The following is a 14,408-nucleotide window of genomic DNA, read 5'->3' as shown; positions in this document are numbered from 1 at the left end:
ATCACTATATTATCCTTATCTTAACAAACGGTTGGTGATTGGCAGGATGAGGTTAGAAATTATGGTTTCTCATTTTTAATAAGCCTTCAACAGCATGAGCCGCCATGATGGCGGGACATTTAGATGGGACGATGCATTAAAAGCCTCTTATGAAGCACCTTTGTTGACATGTTAGGTGGTCTTCCATCTTAAAGCAACAAAAGGGAGATGGGGGGGGGGTCCATGCATGGCTGCAAAAGGCACAGCATATATATATTTATATAAACGGAGGGAGGGAGGGGGGGCAGCAAACGAATGCAAGTCTAAAGTACCAGCTTCGTGTCCACGCCCATTCAGCACCGTGGACAGAGCTTCCCTACACCCCCACCCTGGCGGAGGTCTCCCACTCAGATCAGCTGACGCCACCGCACGTCCCCGCCCCCCCAGCGAGACTTCCCAGCCTCATCTTGGCCGCACGGAACCAACTGATCCAGTTGATGTCTCGTCCCTCTTCTGGGTAACTCACCAGCCAGGCCAAGTCAACCCTTCTGGGGAGGGGGCGGATACACCCATCGTCCAGCATTGCAGACATGTTGCTCGAACATCCGGGTTCGAGTTGTCAGAACAACGGCAGTTTCTCCCGCTACACTGCAGGCCAAGGTAAGAGCCGTATCCAATGGTTCCATATTTATTATTATTATTATTATGATCATATTATGTTTGGATTGGGGGTGTTAGGTTCAATATGAAATTTGAATTTTTTCTATCGGTATTGTACACGTGCAGTAAGGCCTGTCAATCATTATTATTTTGGATAGTTTTGGCCGTTCACTCGAACTTTTTAAAGGACATCGAAGATAACTTTGTCAAGATTTTCTCGTTCATGTATTTGGATTCCAATAGCAATGAGTAATATCGCGAGGAGTGAGGGTGCATAAAGGTACAACTGACTTTAGTTCAAGGCCATTCCTCGCATACTGTCAGCAACCGGGTTTTTACCATTCTTCGTTAATAGTAACAATACTTACAAGTACACACTACATGTAGACGCGTCTTAGATGTGTGTACCGTAAACCTGCGAGTGAGACATTTGAAGAGCAACAACATCCGTGCGTGCAGGAGACGTTATGCATGCGTAATGAGCTTCTATTGTTGCACAAATGGCCCGAGCAGATGTTGTGCGCGTTCTGTCATTTCACACCGCCGTCATCACGGGGTCCGGATAACGGATGCGGGGCGCGGGCCTAAACCAAACCGCATAGGGGCCACCGAAAGTGCGGAAGAAAAAAAAAAGAAAAACCTCTCGGCTCACCTGCCGCAGCCGCTCCAAGGATCCGAGGATACTAGGATCCGAGGACACAAAGGAGAGGCTCCACAGGTATCACATTGCCACTGCGCGACAGGTGAGACACCCTGAGAGGGGGGACAGGTTGCATTGAAAGCGCCAAATGATCATCAATAACGACACGTGAATGCACCACTGGAAAATAAAAACAATCCTAACGGAACTGAAACGTTGACTGCTTCCTCTAAACACAAACACAGAAAGTCAATGCATACATGCTAACATAAATTTAATTTAACACTACTAAAATTAAATAACATTTATTTAAAAAAAAATAACATATGCTATTTCTACTCATGAACTGCATGAAAACCAGTCAGGATCCACTAATGATGGAAGAATGGCGACAAAGCTGCAAAGTAAAAAAAAAAAAACACACACACACACGTTGAGGCTCTTTTCCTCTCCTTCATACACTTCCCAAATGTGCACAAATGGCGCAATTGATTTTAGATTCATCAGCGTACACTCTGCGTGATTTCCCAAGGCAGCATTTTGCGCCAAAGATCAGCGTCAATAAAATTCATTGGGGTGCTGGCCCGACCAAACAGTTATTGGACAACATTGACCGCCCCCCCTCCCTAAACAAACACTCTCAGGTCTTAGCTCGGACGACTGGACCCCCTTTGCTGGCATTTATTCAGTTTATCAAGTCAAACCAAGTCACTTGTGGACATTACGTAAGGAACATTTCTTTTCAATCGGCTCCCCCAGCGTCAGTGTGACTATGGGCCTTTTGTATTGCACTAGTTTTTATACACGCATCTTTCATGTTTTTTTTTTGCCTTTTCTTCCTCTAGTTTTTAGCGCTCAAACGGACATCATCAGCAATATGAAAAACCCTTGCAAAACTAAGAGCAGGTTGCAAAATATTTGCAGAAAAAAAACACAACATGGACACTTTCTTTTGAAAGGGAAGCCATAATAAACAATATATATATATTATATAAATGTATGAATATATATATATATATCTTTATTTTTTAATGGAGGTTGGAAATAATATATTTGTACCTGGTCTACATAGACAATACATTAGGTAGGCCTACACCGGTACGGCCTAATAACACGTAGCAAGATGACAAGATGATGGTGGTGAATACGGTAAATAAGATAAATATGGTAACTAAAGTAAATAAGGTGAATAAAGTAAATAAATAAGGTAAATACGATAAATAAGTTAATACGGTAATTAAGATAAATAAGGTGAATAAGGTAAATACGATAAATACGGTAAAGCAGAGTAACTTCCGGCCGTGTGTGTAGATGTTATCCGAGATCTCATGCCGTCACCAAGGGAACACTCTTGAGTAATCCGGGGAGGTTTCCACGGTCAACCATGTTTCCACTCATGAGTGTGTGTGTGTGTGTGTGTGTGTGTGTGTGTGCTACGGGCCTAAAATGTGTTCACATCCAAATATGAGGAAAGGTTTCTTGTTTTGATTTGGCCACGAAGATGCCAAAGTAAAATACAACTCGCATGGACATTGACTAAAAGTAGCGTTAAAAATTGTTGATATATATATATAAATATATTTGTTATATATAAATATATTTGATTTATTTTTTTGTATATGCGTATAGAGTGGGTGTGAAAATGAAATTGTGGATTTAAGGGGCCTATTTTACTTCCGGGTTTTTCTTCGCCTCAATTCTTCTTCTACGTTTTTATTTTGTATCACACGTTTCGTTTAGTTGGCATGTTTGAACACATCCCCAACGAAATATACGTTTAACCCCTTCGTTTTAATATATTTGAGTGTTACTTTCCACTAGATTAAAATGCGGAATTTTATTTTAAAAGGGGTTTCTGACTGGAAGGTCCAAAACAGGTACGGAATACCTATGGAGGTCCCGGGTGCGCCTGCGACCCAGCCCGGTTTTGGCCACAGCGTGCATCCCAAACTCTAGAAATGCTTCATGCATGTTGTATGACTTCGGGCACCGGGGCACAAAGGCCATGAGATTGATTGCAGCGTTTCTTTGAATAAGTCATAACCCGCTTGGATAACGTCTCACGTGACATCTGTCTTGTACTGGCTCTCGTTTATTCTAAGTTCATGTTTGTGTCTTCCATTTTGGATGATTATGTATCATCATCACGTTTGTTTCGGCCATAATATAGGAGTTATTATTATTATTATTGTTAGGATTTTAAGGAAAACAAATCTTACAATTTGCTATTTACAATTTGGCTTATTTGTATCTAATTAAAAGTGTGACATTTATATTGCAAGAACATACACATAATTTAATGATCTCTTATGATCTCTAATTTTACAGACATTTTACATTTTATGAAACATTTGACATCAGCAAGCTGCATGTCATTTAATAATTTAAATTTAATAATATTTCCAGGCTACTAGTAAAAGCAATATAGAAACCATAGTTGCATTATGCATTTATATTTTGTGTATTTTTAGTAAACAAGAAAATATTCCACCAACTAATTAATGCCACTTCACCATCAAATTGACAGATATTTGTTTTAAATAAATAAATCCATACGTATGAGCTGACAGACGACTATTACCTGACCCTCCTGGCATGTGCCCCCCCAGACATCCCAGTGTGCGCGGGCTGCAACCAGCACATCGTGGACCGCTTCATCCTCAAAGTGCTGGAGCGTCACTGGCACGGCAAGTGCCTCAAGTGCACAGACTGCCAGACTCAGCTGGCCGACAAGTGCTTCAGCCGGGGGGACAGCGTTTACTGCAAAGAAGACTTCTTCAAGTGAGTATGCACCAGGACAGGACACCTCATTAGGAATAGCCGGAACAAGATGTCCACTCTCAACCAAGAGGCAGATTCATTGGAACTCTGGCGGTCTAATTAAAAGGGACAATATGTAATGTGTCAGCATCAATGAGTCCATTTTAGAATTAATTTAGCAGGATTTCCAGCCAGAAGCGATACATTGTTAGCAGAAAAAACTATTTGTTTAGATTAAGACTATATATGGAAAATAACTGAAATGATGATAAAGTACATTGGATGGAAGTCAATGGAAGCTTAGAAAAAAATGATGTTTTCTCACAAAACTGAATTAGAAATTAACCTTTGTTGCATTATGCTGCAGTGATTTCATTTCATAAAATAACCTCAGTCTGTTTTTGCAATTTTGCAAGAAATGAAACATACAGCAAGTTTCCCATATGTCCAGACAACCAGTCAATACCTGACTGAGTGTCAATCAAAAGTCAGTATCTCTGTACTTGTGCAGGTATTGCCAACATTGTGTCTCCAACTACACACAGATACTGATGATCAAAACTATGTCCACATGTCCCAAAGGAGGTTCGGGACCAAATGTGCTGCGTGCCAGCAGGGCATCCCGCCCACGCAGGTGGTGAGGAGGGCCCAGGACTTTGTTTACCACCTGCACTGCTTCGCCTGCATCGTGTGCAAGAGGCAGCTGGCCACCGGGGACGAGTACTACCTGATGGAGGACAGCCGGCTGGTGTGCAAGGCCGACTACGAGACCGCCAAACAGAGAGGTCTGTGTCATTATCATCTAAATATGGGCTCCAAATTTGAAACACTCTTGATCCGATTTGTCTACAAATAATAATTCCAAGACAATATTTATCAGTTGTACACGGTACCGGAAATGAGGAAAATGTGGATACTTTAAGTACATTTTGAGGAGAGTTACATAAAGTATGTGCTTTCCTTGTATACATTGTGTCTAATTATGAATGAGTTATGATTTTATATTAGGGCTGTCAAAGTTAATGCGGAAATTTCCTTTAACAGCAATATTTTTGGACTTAAAATATTTAATCACAATTAATTGTATTGTGTCCATAGTTAACTCATAATTAATCACAGCTAGAAATACACTATTTTCTTATGAAGGATCATTTTAAACAACATGAGACTGGTAATATTTGCTTTTGTTGATTAGACATTGTTTTTTTTAAACATATCAAGCGGTAGAAAATGAATGAACACAAAATAGACCTATAGACGGTCAACGTCAGGCCGTGTGGCAGTGAATGTGGAGCCACAAACAAGAAGAAATATTGAGCAGAAGTGGAGAAATAAAAGGATATTTGAAATGTTTAGCTTCAAAGTCCTGTGCTTTAAACTGCAAGCTAAGATTTTAGTTATAAGCTATACTATAGTTCCCGGTAGGCGCAGCCGAGGACGGCTATTTGGGGGCTTGTGTGTGAGCGAGCGCACACGCAGTAGTCAATAAAACGGGAATTTATCGTGTCACTTATAAAATTCTAACCAGGTGCTTTGCTAACGTTGCTTAACAATAGCATAGTAAGATTTTAGCATTTTCACGAATAGGAGATTTCATGGCATCTTGTTAGCTGTTAGTATGCTAGCGCTATCATGCTCACATTAGCATAGTAGCAATTTTTGTATTATCATATTAGCGACACCATGCTATTGCTATCGAATAATGTTTTGTAATCGTCACACTACTTTTTTGGGTTTATTCCACTTTTTTTTCCTGTGTCCTAAATTCTCCTGCTTAAAAATTCCTGCTTAATTCCGTTTTTCCCGTCACCTCTTCATTCTGCTTGAGATTACCACCTCCATCTATTTATTATTATTCTCAATTTATTAGCATTTGGCTTGCCCTGTGTTGAAAGGCCCACAGTGTTATTGAAGAGATCCGACTAAGACGAGTGATGAACTATAATCTACGTTTTGATTCTGAAAACTATTGACAGTTCTTCAGTACTCTTATTTTCTGGTTATAAATTACCCAATTATTAAATTACCCTCTTTTCATTTCACTTAGTTGATGGGTGATTTGGCAAACGTTTGTATGTAATATTAGTGATGGATAATTTATCTTACCAACATATACTTGTTGTATATTGTGTTTGTTTTTCACACATTGAGGTCTATTTTATTTTTTTCTATTTTTTTATTTATTATTTTATTCATTTTCTACTGCTTGATATGTTGTAATCAACAAAAGCAAATATTACCAGTCTCATGTTGTTTAAAATGATCCTTCAAAAGAAAATAGTGTATTTCTAGCTGTGAATAATTATGAGTTAACTATGGACACAATATAATTAATTGTGATTAAATATTTTAATCGACAGTCCTAAATTGTATCTTTATATCCCAAACTGTCAAAGTATTTTGCTATACTGTGTTCATATATAGATATATTCTTAACATTCTGATGGTATATAATATAATATAATTATGATGTAATAATATAATATAATAATATAAATCACCAAATTGTGTACATAAGTCAAGATGCAAGAATGGTATGAAAACATCTCCAAACATAATTTGACTGAGTGACGATAACCACACCACCCCACTTCTAATACCACGTTATGAAGCTTTACTATTAAGAAATGCTAAAATATACATCTGTCCTATCGGATGGCTTTTATCTTCCCATCTGTTTCAATTTACTGCTCCCCCCAAAAACATACACATTTACTTAACTAATGAGAGGGCGTCATTACTGAGGGCTAGAGGGGTGTGGCTTCACCCTATTTGGACGCTGATCTTGATGTGCAGACATGATGCAATTAAGACAGCAGGGGTCACTTGTGGACATTTCGGGGGTTAAGATGCTAAGATAGCCAGCATGGCCAAATTTGTTTGCACCACTTCCTGTGTGCTGTGATTGCTTTTTGCTGCTAATAAGCCGTACCTGTGCTTTTTGGTCACTTTGGGCCCAAGTGGGCCTACGCAGTACAAAAGATTCTACATATTCCTACTCGACTATTTGTCTTTCTTGTCATTATATGTATTGTTATGAAATCATGTTTTTATTCACCTCTGTGCCCCCCCCAGAAGCCGACTCAACCGCGAAAAGGCCCCGGACAACCATCACGGCCAAGCAGCTGGAGACCCTAAAGAATGCTTACAATAATTCTCCCAAGCCAGCCCGCCACGTCCGGGAGCAGCTTTCCTCGGAGACGGGCCTGGACATGCGGGTGGTGCAGGTAAACTTTATTATTCTCCATTAGGGAAACGGATCCATTAGTGTCCTGACTTCATTATCGCGGGACAATGGCGGCTGAGCTGGCAACCCCACCACTCACTGTTCGTGGGGGGGGGGGGGGATTTACGGCAAGATGGAGCAAAATGAAGTCCGCATCAAAGTCAGCACGGTTTAAGTGCGAGCTCGTTAACAGTGCTAAGAGGTAAGAAGGGGGGGGCCCCCCCTCGCCTGTTGTCGCCCGGGCCGAGAGGATCCTCCCCCGCCACCCTCGTCGGGGGCCGTATATATTGTTTTATTTGCAAGGACAAACGTGGGGGACAGAAGCCACTAAAATGCTCCTCAGTATTGAGTGAAAGCAAAAGAGGCGAAGAGGGTTCAAATCCTGAAGGGCTCATGGAAACTGCTTTCCGTGCAAACAATGATGCTGGAAGTTGCGCCTGACATGTAGATTCGAATGTTTCTGCTTATTCTACCATTTTTTATCAAGCCTCAGAGGTGCTTTTAGGAAGTCCAGGAACCGGTTGACGCCGTACTTTACCCACGTTCTACATACACAGTAAACGACCCAACAGTGAAAAGCAAATTTCCACAAAGAAAGCCTGTTTACAACCTTCTAAATACAGTTTTTAACATTATTAGAGCCCTCTAGACACTGTAAAACAGGCCGGAATGGATGAAGATCATCTTATTGTCCCTCGCAGGTTTGGTTCCAAAACAGGCGAGCCAAAGAAAAGAGGCTGAAAAAGGACGCCGGGCGCCAAAGATGGGGGCAGTACTTCAGAAACATGAAGAGGTCGCGGGGCAGCTCCAAGTCGGACAAAGACAGCATTCAAGAGGAGGGCATGGACAGCGATGCAGAGGTGTCCTTTACAGGTGAATCCTAAAGTCACATGTAGGCACGGGAAACTCCTCTTCACAAGAAGCTAACAACTTCTGTTTTTGTCCAAACAGATGAACCACCCATGTCCGAGCTGGGCCACACCAATGGCATCTACGGCAGCAGCTCTCCAGCCATGGGGGGCCGCCAAGGGGCCAACAACCACGCTTCCTTCCCCTTGGAGCACGCCGTCATGCCCTCTCAAGATCAGTTCCACGACATGCGCTCAAACAGCCCCTACGGCCTGCCTCAGTCGCCGGGATCCCTCCAGGCGCTGCCCCGCCACCAGCCTCTCATCAACAGCTTGGTCTACCCCGAATCGGGTCTGTCCATCCTGACTCAAAGCGGGGGAATCAATTCTGGCGTGAGGGTCTCCATGGGCGCAGCCAATGGCCCCAGCTCGGACCTCTCCACTGGAAGCAGCGGAGGATACCCAGACTTCCCTGCTAGTCCTGCCTCCTGGTTGGACGAAGTGGACCACGGCCAGTTTTGATCCCTTGATGGGGAAACTGGACTTGCTTTTATCATAGACTCTTTTTTTTGGTCTTCTGTTGGGTATTAAGGACTGTAAACTAGTCAACCGCGGTTGTACGAAAGACGGGTGCTGATTTTCACTAGAATGGATAGAGGACGACCTTCATGAAAAGCACTTGGCCGAGCCAGCTCATTTTCCACGTATAAATATTGCAGTTTTCAGGACGACGTGAAGACCGCTTCCTCGACTCCTCCTACAGTTTTTTTTTTGTTGTCTACGGTGTGTCCAGGTGCAGAAGTCTTTAAATGTCTGGTTGTTGCCAAATGTCAATATATAAATATATATATAAATATATAAGGGTTTATCATTGTGGAGACTTTATTTTTATACCAGGCCCTTGTAGAACCAGGAAAGGGGGAGTCCATTCTTCAGACGTAGAGGCTAAAAATGTAGAAGTCCTAGGGTCCACTTACATCACTCTATGCATTTGTGTGTCTTGTTCGACTCCAAACAAAAACCCTGAGGAGGTCCAGGGCTGTGATGTAAATCTTTGTTTATGTGCAAAATGTTTTATGTCTTATTTATTCCTTCTGGTGATGACTTGCTTATTATGATGATGACCACTCCTGATTAATGATGCAGGACTTTAATAAATTAAGAAATTTGCCACCTGAACAGATTTCTTTGGTTGGACCGGAAGCAAAGTAGAAGTCACCTGTAAAGGTTATAGTGCAGTACAGGTTCCCCTTCAAATTTCTGCGGTAAACCCCAACTTTTTGCGAGTACAGTGTGTATTTAGAGTATTTTTCAGTTTTTGTAACAATGTACGCATGTATTTCCCAGTTATTGTACAATATGGCACACACCTTGCCGTGGTAATAATAACAAAAAATTCGTGTTAGCAGCCTGTGACTGTTAGCATGGACACAGGAAGCAGGAATCACCGTCCATCACCCATTGATGACATCATCAACTGTTGACTCTGTAGTTCTTTGCTAACTAAATAACAAAACAACCCTCAATGGAGACAAAGAAAGTTGCAAGTAGGGGTGTCCCGAGACACAAGGTTTGCAAGATGATACGATAGAAGAGATTTGGTGTACGAGAACGAGACAAGACGAGATTTCAACTAAGAAAAGTACAATCAAAAATATGAGCAATATATTTCAATGCACTAATTTAATTTATTTGCCCCGCCCCCCACTCAATGGGACAAAGTGACTGGATGACTTACCAAAGGTCTCACTCCATTCAATCCGTTGTTCTATGGAACAAATACGCTAAGTTGCTGCAACCAATGTGAACCCTCTTCCTGCCTGTTTGGAGACAAGGAAAACGAACACATTGCAATATTTACTGTCTGATTACTGTCTGATTATTCATTTTTTTCTGAAAGAGAAATCACGTTTTAATATCGCAAGATCCACGACTGAATTCAAGAAATAACTCATAGTAAATCATGAAAGCGGCGTCTGGGTGGATCTCGCTGTCTTTGTCAACCATCAAGTCTTCCAATCAATCTCGTAGTGAGGTTAATGTTTATTTGTCACGAGATGCACTTCAAATCGTTTTTTGGCATGTACTATCAACTATGAGATATGTGTTTTGTGTTCATATTTGAGTGAATGAATGAATGAAGTGGACCTCCATGATTCCTTATGAGAAAATTGATTTGGTTAATTACATTTCATGTTGCATGTTTCTGAAGCAGATTCATGACGCTAACCGAGGTCCTAAAAGAGGCCCTAACCGACCACGGTCCCAAACAAGGTCCCAACTGAGGTCCTAACCGACCACGGTCCCAAACAAGGTCCCAACTGAGGTCCTAACCGAGGTCCGAACCGACCAAGGTCCCAACCGAGGTCCGAACCGACCAAGGTCCCAACCGAGGTCCTAACGACCAAGGTACCAACCGAGGTCCCAATCAAGGTCCTATCCAAGCTCCTAAATCAAGGTCCTAACCAAGGTCCCAAACTGCATTTTGTTGCCCTGTACCAGTGACATGAGCAATAACAATAAAGTTGAATCTAATCAATGTCCCAACCAAGGTCCCAATCAAGGTCCCAATCAAGGTCCTATCCAAGGTCCTCATCAAGGTCCCAACCAAGGTCCCAATGGAGGTCCCAACGGACCAAAGGTCCCAACCGAGGTCCCAACCAAGGTCCTATCCGAGGTCCTAAACAAGGTCCTAACCAAGGTCCTATCCGAGGTCCTAATCAAGGTCCTAACCAAGGTCCCAACCGAGGTCCTAACCAATGTCCCAACGGAGGTCCCAACCAAGGTCCTAACCGAGGTCCTAATCAAGGTCCTAACCAAGGTCCCATCCGAGGTCCTAATCAAGGTCCCAACCAAGGTCCCAACCGAGGTCCCAACCGAGGTCCCAACCGAGGTCCTACCCAACCAAGGTCCTAACCAATGTCCCAACGGAGGTCCTAATCGAGGTCCTGCTGTAGTTCTGTGTATGATACACAATAGAAAAGATGCCCCAATAGAAGACCTTCCAATTGAGTATGCGTCTAACGATCACTTCAATCAACAGCTCCTTAGTGGCGAAATTTGATGCAGACGGCGAGTCCGCTCCTCGATTCAGAGATGACTTGTTTGCCCAAACGCCCTTATGGGAAAGGAATCTGCAGTCCATTAGCGGGGAAGGGATCAGATACCTCCCTTGCCAATTTGTTTAGGCATGCAAAGTCAGGTTCAATTAAGCAGATTAAAAATACTTGGTGTGCGGGCTATGTGTACTACTATGTGTACTACTATGTGTACGCATGGCAGCCGCAAACACGCTCTTCGCAGCATCGCATCAGGTGACGATGCCATGATATTGACGTCGTATCGGCGCAACTCCCCCTCGTTACCATAAATAATTAGCCGAGTGTTTCCGCAGCAACCTGACCTGTTTAAATGATAATGAGATCGGATAACCCGCAGAACATTTATGCCAGGGATTTCAATTCTGTTGATGCATATTATATTTTGGTGCATTTACATCACAGATTATTTGAAAATAAAAATGATAATAATTTTGTAAAAAAGACATACTATAGTCTCTAACGCATACTATACATTCTAGTTGTGGGTGGTCGGCTGTGCCTCCTTCAACGCTAATGCTTCTCCTGCTTCTCCTCTCAGGTTCCAAGAAGAAGAAAAGCTCCAAGAGACAGGATATTGGTTAGAATGCCTCCACCTGGGCGGCAGGTGACGCCGACGTCTGAGCAACATAGCAGGTGCGAAACCTGACACCGTACAAGTTTGGGAATGACCCAAGATGTCAGACATAACAGGAAGTAGATCATCACACTAGCAAAGCTATAGTTTGTACATCCCTTTTCGCTACCCACGCCCAGGTGGAAGCAGGCGTGAGATGTTCATGGCCAGGAGTTGAACTCTCACACAAACAACAGGGATTATCCCAATCCACTCTTGGCTTTTGGCAGAGTGAAGAATTAGATTAAGTTGGGGATGCAATTTGTCAGATGACGCCTGACACAATGGCGGGTGCGCCACGACAGGTGTTGAGGAAGAGGAAAGATGGAAAGATGTTGATGTGGGAAGCTGGGAATGGAGACAAAGGTGAGTATACACCCGACAGTTAACTGGTTAGCCAGATGGACACTGTACCGTATTTGCATTATTAGCAATGTAGCTATATACTACTTCTAAAGACGCACACAGTGAAATTTAAATATTGAAATATATACACACATTTTAATGCCAGGTACAACTAAAAGGTACAGTTGTTTGGACAAATATAACGATGGCAACAAAAACAGCTCATGGAAATACAATGTTAGAGTTATTCATGTAAGAATATACGGCAAGTGATTTTGGAAAAATGAAGAAACCATGGAAGTTGCGAAATATCATCTCTTAAATGAAACTCTATTCATGTTGTTATCTCCAATGTATCTGTAGTTGTATCAGGCATGAGAGTCAACAAATAAAAGGAAGACATAGGGGTGCCCTCATTATTTTATCCATGACTGTATGTAAATCCATAAAGTCTGGATAAGAACCGTCTACATTCATTAAAGACAAGGGTAGGACTATAAAAGTCTTCTAGTTCTACTTACTCCTTTTTGGAGCGGGTACATAAATAGGTTTTATTTTGGGGGTTGGAAATGTGCTTTTGCTTTTTTTTTATTTTAATTTTAATATTTTGTCTTCTTTTTGACTAGTTCCTATTGTATGGCTTTTTTTAATTTTTCGTCAAAAGTGTGTGTTGCTGACTTGTTGGGATTATTGATGAAGAGGAGCAAATTCATCTCCTGGTGACCAATCCTCCTCTGAGAATTTAACGGTGCTTTCTGTAAAGGACTCTAAGCCTGTTGTCTCTCATACACACACACACACACACACACACGCACACACCAGTCCCCCACGGCCCGTGTCAGATGGTGCCGAGTAAATCAGTCCTGACAATAACACCTCCCTCGGGTCCTACACATCACAGCCACAATTCAGACCTAATGGAGCAGTGGACGGAAGGGACGGAAGTGTGTGTGTGTGTGTAAACGTATGCATAAAGTTTGTGCTTTTCAATTTGGGCCTTTTGCTGCAATTGATGCACGCACAGGGACATTAGAGGACATGAGGTGGAAGAAGAAGGGGACTGGTGGTTTTTATATTTAAGAAAAAGGACAGGGGGTGGTGGGGTCTATTCATAAACAGGATGCTATGCTAACATAACTATTCGCCGAGAGGGAAAGCAAGTGCTGCCAACACAGCGCCGATCAACATGTGGCCCCTCCTCTTTGGGTTATTGTTTATGCCCGAGATTAATGTCGCTGCCATTCACACAGTCCAACTAATCAACACGGTCATTAGCGCGCGTTGTCACTGACAACTTTAATCAAATCCATCACGGCTCCCCGCTCGCCATTACACCTCCGGCTGCGTAATTATCTCTTCATTCCGCCCCCGAGACGGGAATGCAATATGCGGTAATGTTTCTACGGGGTCTTTGATTGAAATGCATTCTGGGACATTCATATTAGACATGGATCCGCTCGTAGGTGTGGAGTCGTCCTTTTTTCCGCGACGTCAAGCGAGGAGTGGGAGCAACGTACTGACTTTAAGTGTGTTCACCGTGAACACGTCTTCTTACATGTGCATACTTTGGCATGCATTATCACCTTGCTTCAAATCCTGACTTTCTTAAAGCAACAGTACGCAACAATGACGACCAGAAAGGCTTTGCAGTTTTATGTATTGCACACTTATTTTCTGTAATTATGTCTACATCGGCGGCACGGCGGTCTAGTGGTTAGCGCGCAAACCTCACAGCTAGGAGACCAGGGTTCAATTCCATCCTCGCCCATCTCTGTGTGGAGTTTGCATGTTCTCCCCGTGCATGCATGGGTTTTCTCCGGGTACTCCGGTTTCCTCCCACATTCCAAAAACATGCTAGGTTAATTGGCGACTCCAAATTGTCCATAGGTATGAATGTGAGTGTGAATGGTTGTTTGTCTATATGTGCCCTGTGATTGACTGGCAACCAGTCCGGGGTGTAGCCCGCCTCTCGGCCGAAGACAGCTGGGATAGGCTCCAGCACCCCCGCGACCCTCGTGAGGAAAAAGCGGCAGAAAATGAATGAATGAATGAATGTCTACATCGACAAAACAGCATAATTGATTCATATGTTTTTGAAAAACTGCACGAGTGATGCCATGAATTTCAAAGCATGAAGTGGCGAGGGACAACCGTATACTTCATAAAACAAGAGTCAGAACCAGAATCATTCATTCATTCATTCATTCATTTTCTACCGCTTATCCTCACGAGGGTG

The 14,408-nt window shown here is 42.6% G+C and overlaps 1 protein-coding gene across 2 annotated transcripts; it reads left to right on the top strand.

Annotated features, from left to right (window-relative positions):
• Window positions 1–437: 437 nt before the first annotated feature.
• Window positions 438–9,284, top strand: lhx3 (LIM homeobox 3). Of its 2 annotated transcripts, none has more exons than XM_058064370.1 (6): window positions 438–639; window positions 3,889–4,060; window positions 4,622–4,824; window positions 7,115–7,266; window positions 7,967–8,138; window positions 8,217–9,284. In XM_058064370.1, exons 1-6 carry the CDS (start codon window positions 570–572, stop codon window positions 8,633–8,635), a joined length of 1,188 nt encoding a protein of 395 aa, XP_057920353.1. In that variant the 5' UTR covers window positions 438–569; the 3' UTR covers window positions 8,636–9,284. The 2 variants fall into 2 exon arrangements, with proteins under 2 accessions (XP_057920353.1, XP_057920354.1); XM_058064371.1 differs by lacking the exon at window positions 438–639 and adding an exon at window positions 2,889–3,156 and having other exon boundaries at window positions 4,585–4,824.
• The last annotated feature ends 5,124 nt before the right edge of the window (window positions 9,285–14,408 follow it).

Source organism: Doryrhamphus excisus, chromosome 2, assembly GCF_030265055.1.
Source record: "Doryrhamphus excisus isolate RoL2022-K1 chromosome 2, RoL_Dexc_1.0, whole genome shotgun sequence".
Classification (NCBI taxonomy): Eukaryota; Metazoa; Chordata; class Actinopteri; order Syngnathiformes; family Syngnathidae; genus Doryrhamphus; species Doryrhamphus excisus.
Note: the sequence above shows the minus strand (reverse complement) of the source record. Positions and strands in the feature narration are given on the sequence as shown.

Excerpts from the sequence above, each read along its gene's own strand:
- lhx3 (XM_058064370.1), top strand. The coding sequence starts at position 570 with ATGTTGCTCGAACATCCGGGTTCGAGTTGTCAGAACAACGGCAGTTTC. Across the intron at positions 4,061-4,621 it reads TGCAAAGAAGACTTCTTCAA|GAGGTTCGGGACCAAATGTG; the intron begins GTGAGTATGCAC and ends CATGTCCCAAAG. Across the intron at positions 4,825-7,114 it reads CGAGACCGCCAAACAGAGAG|AAGCCGACTCAACCGCGAAA; the intron begins GTCTGTGTCATT and ends TGCCCCCCCCAG.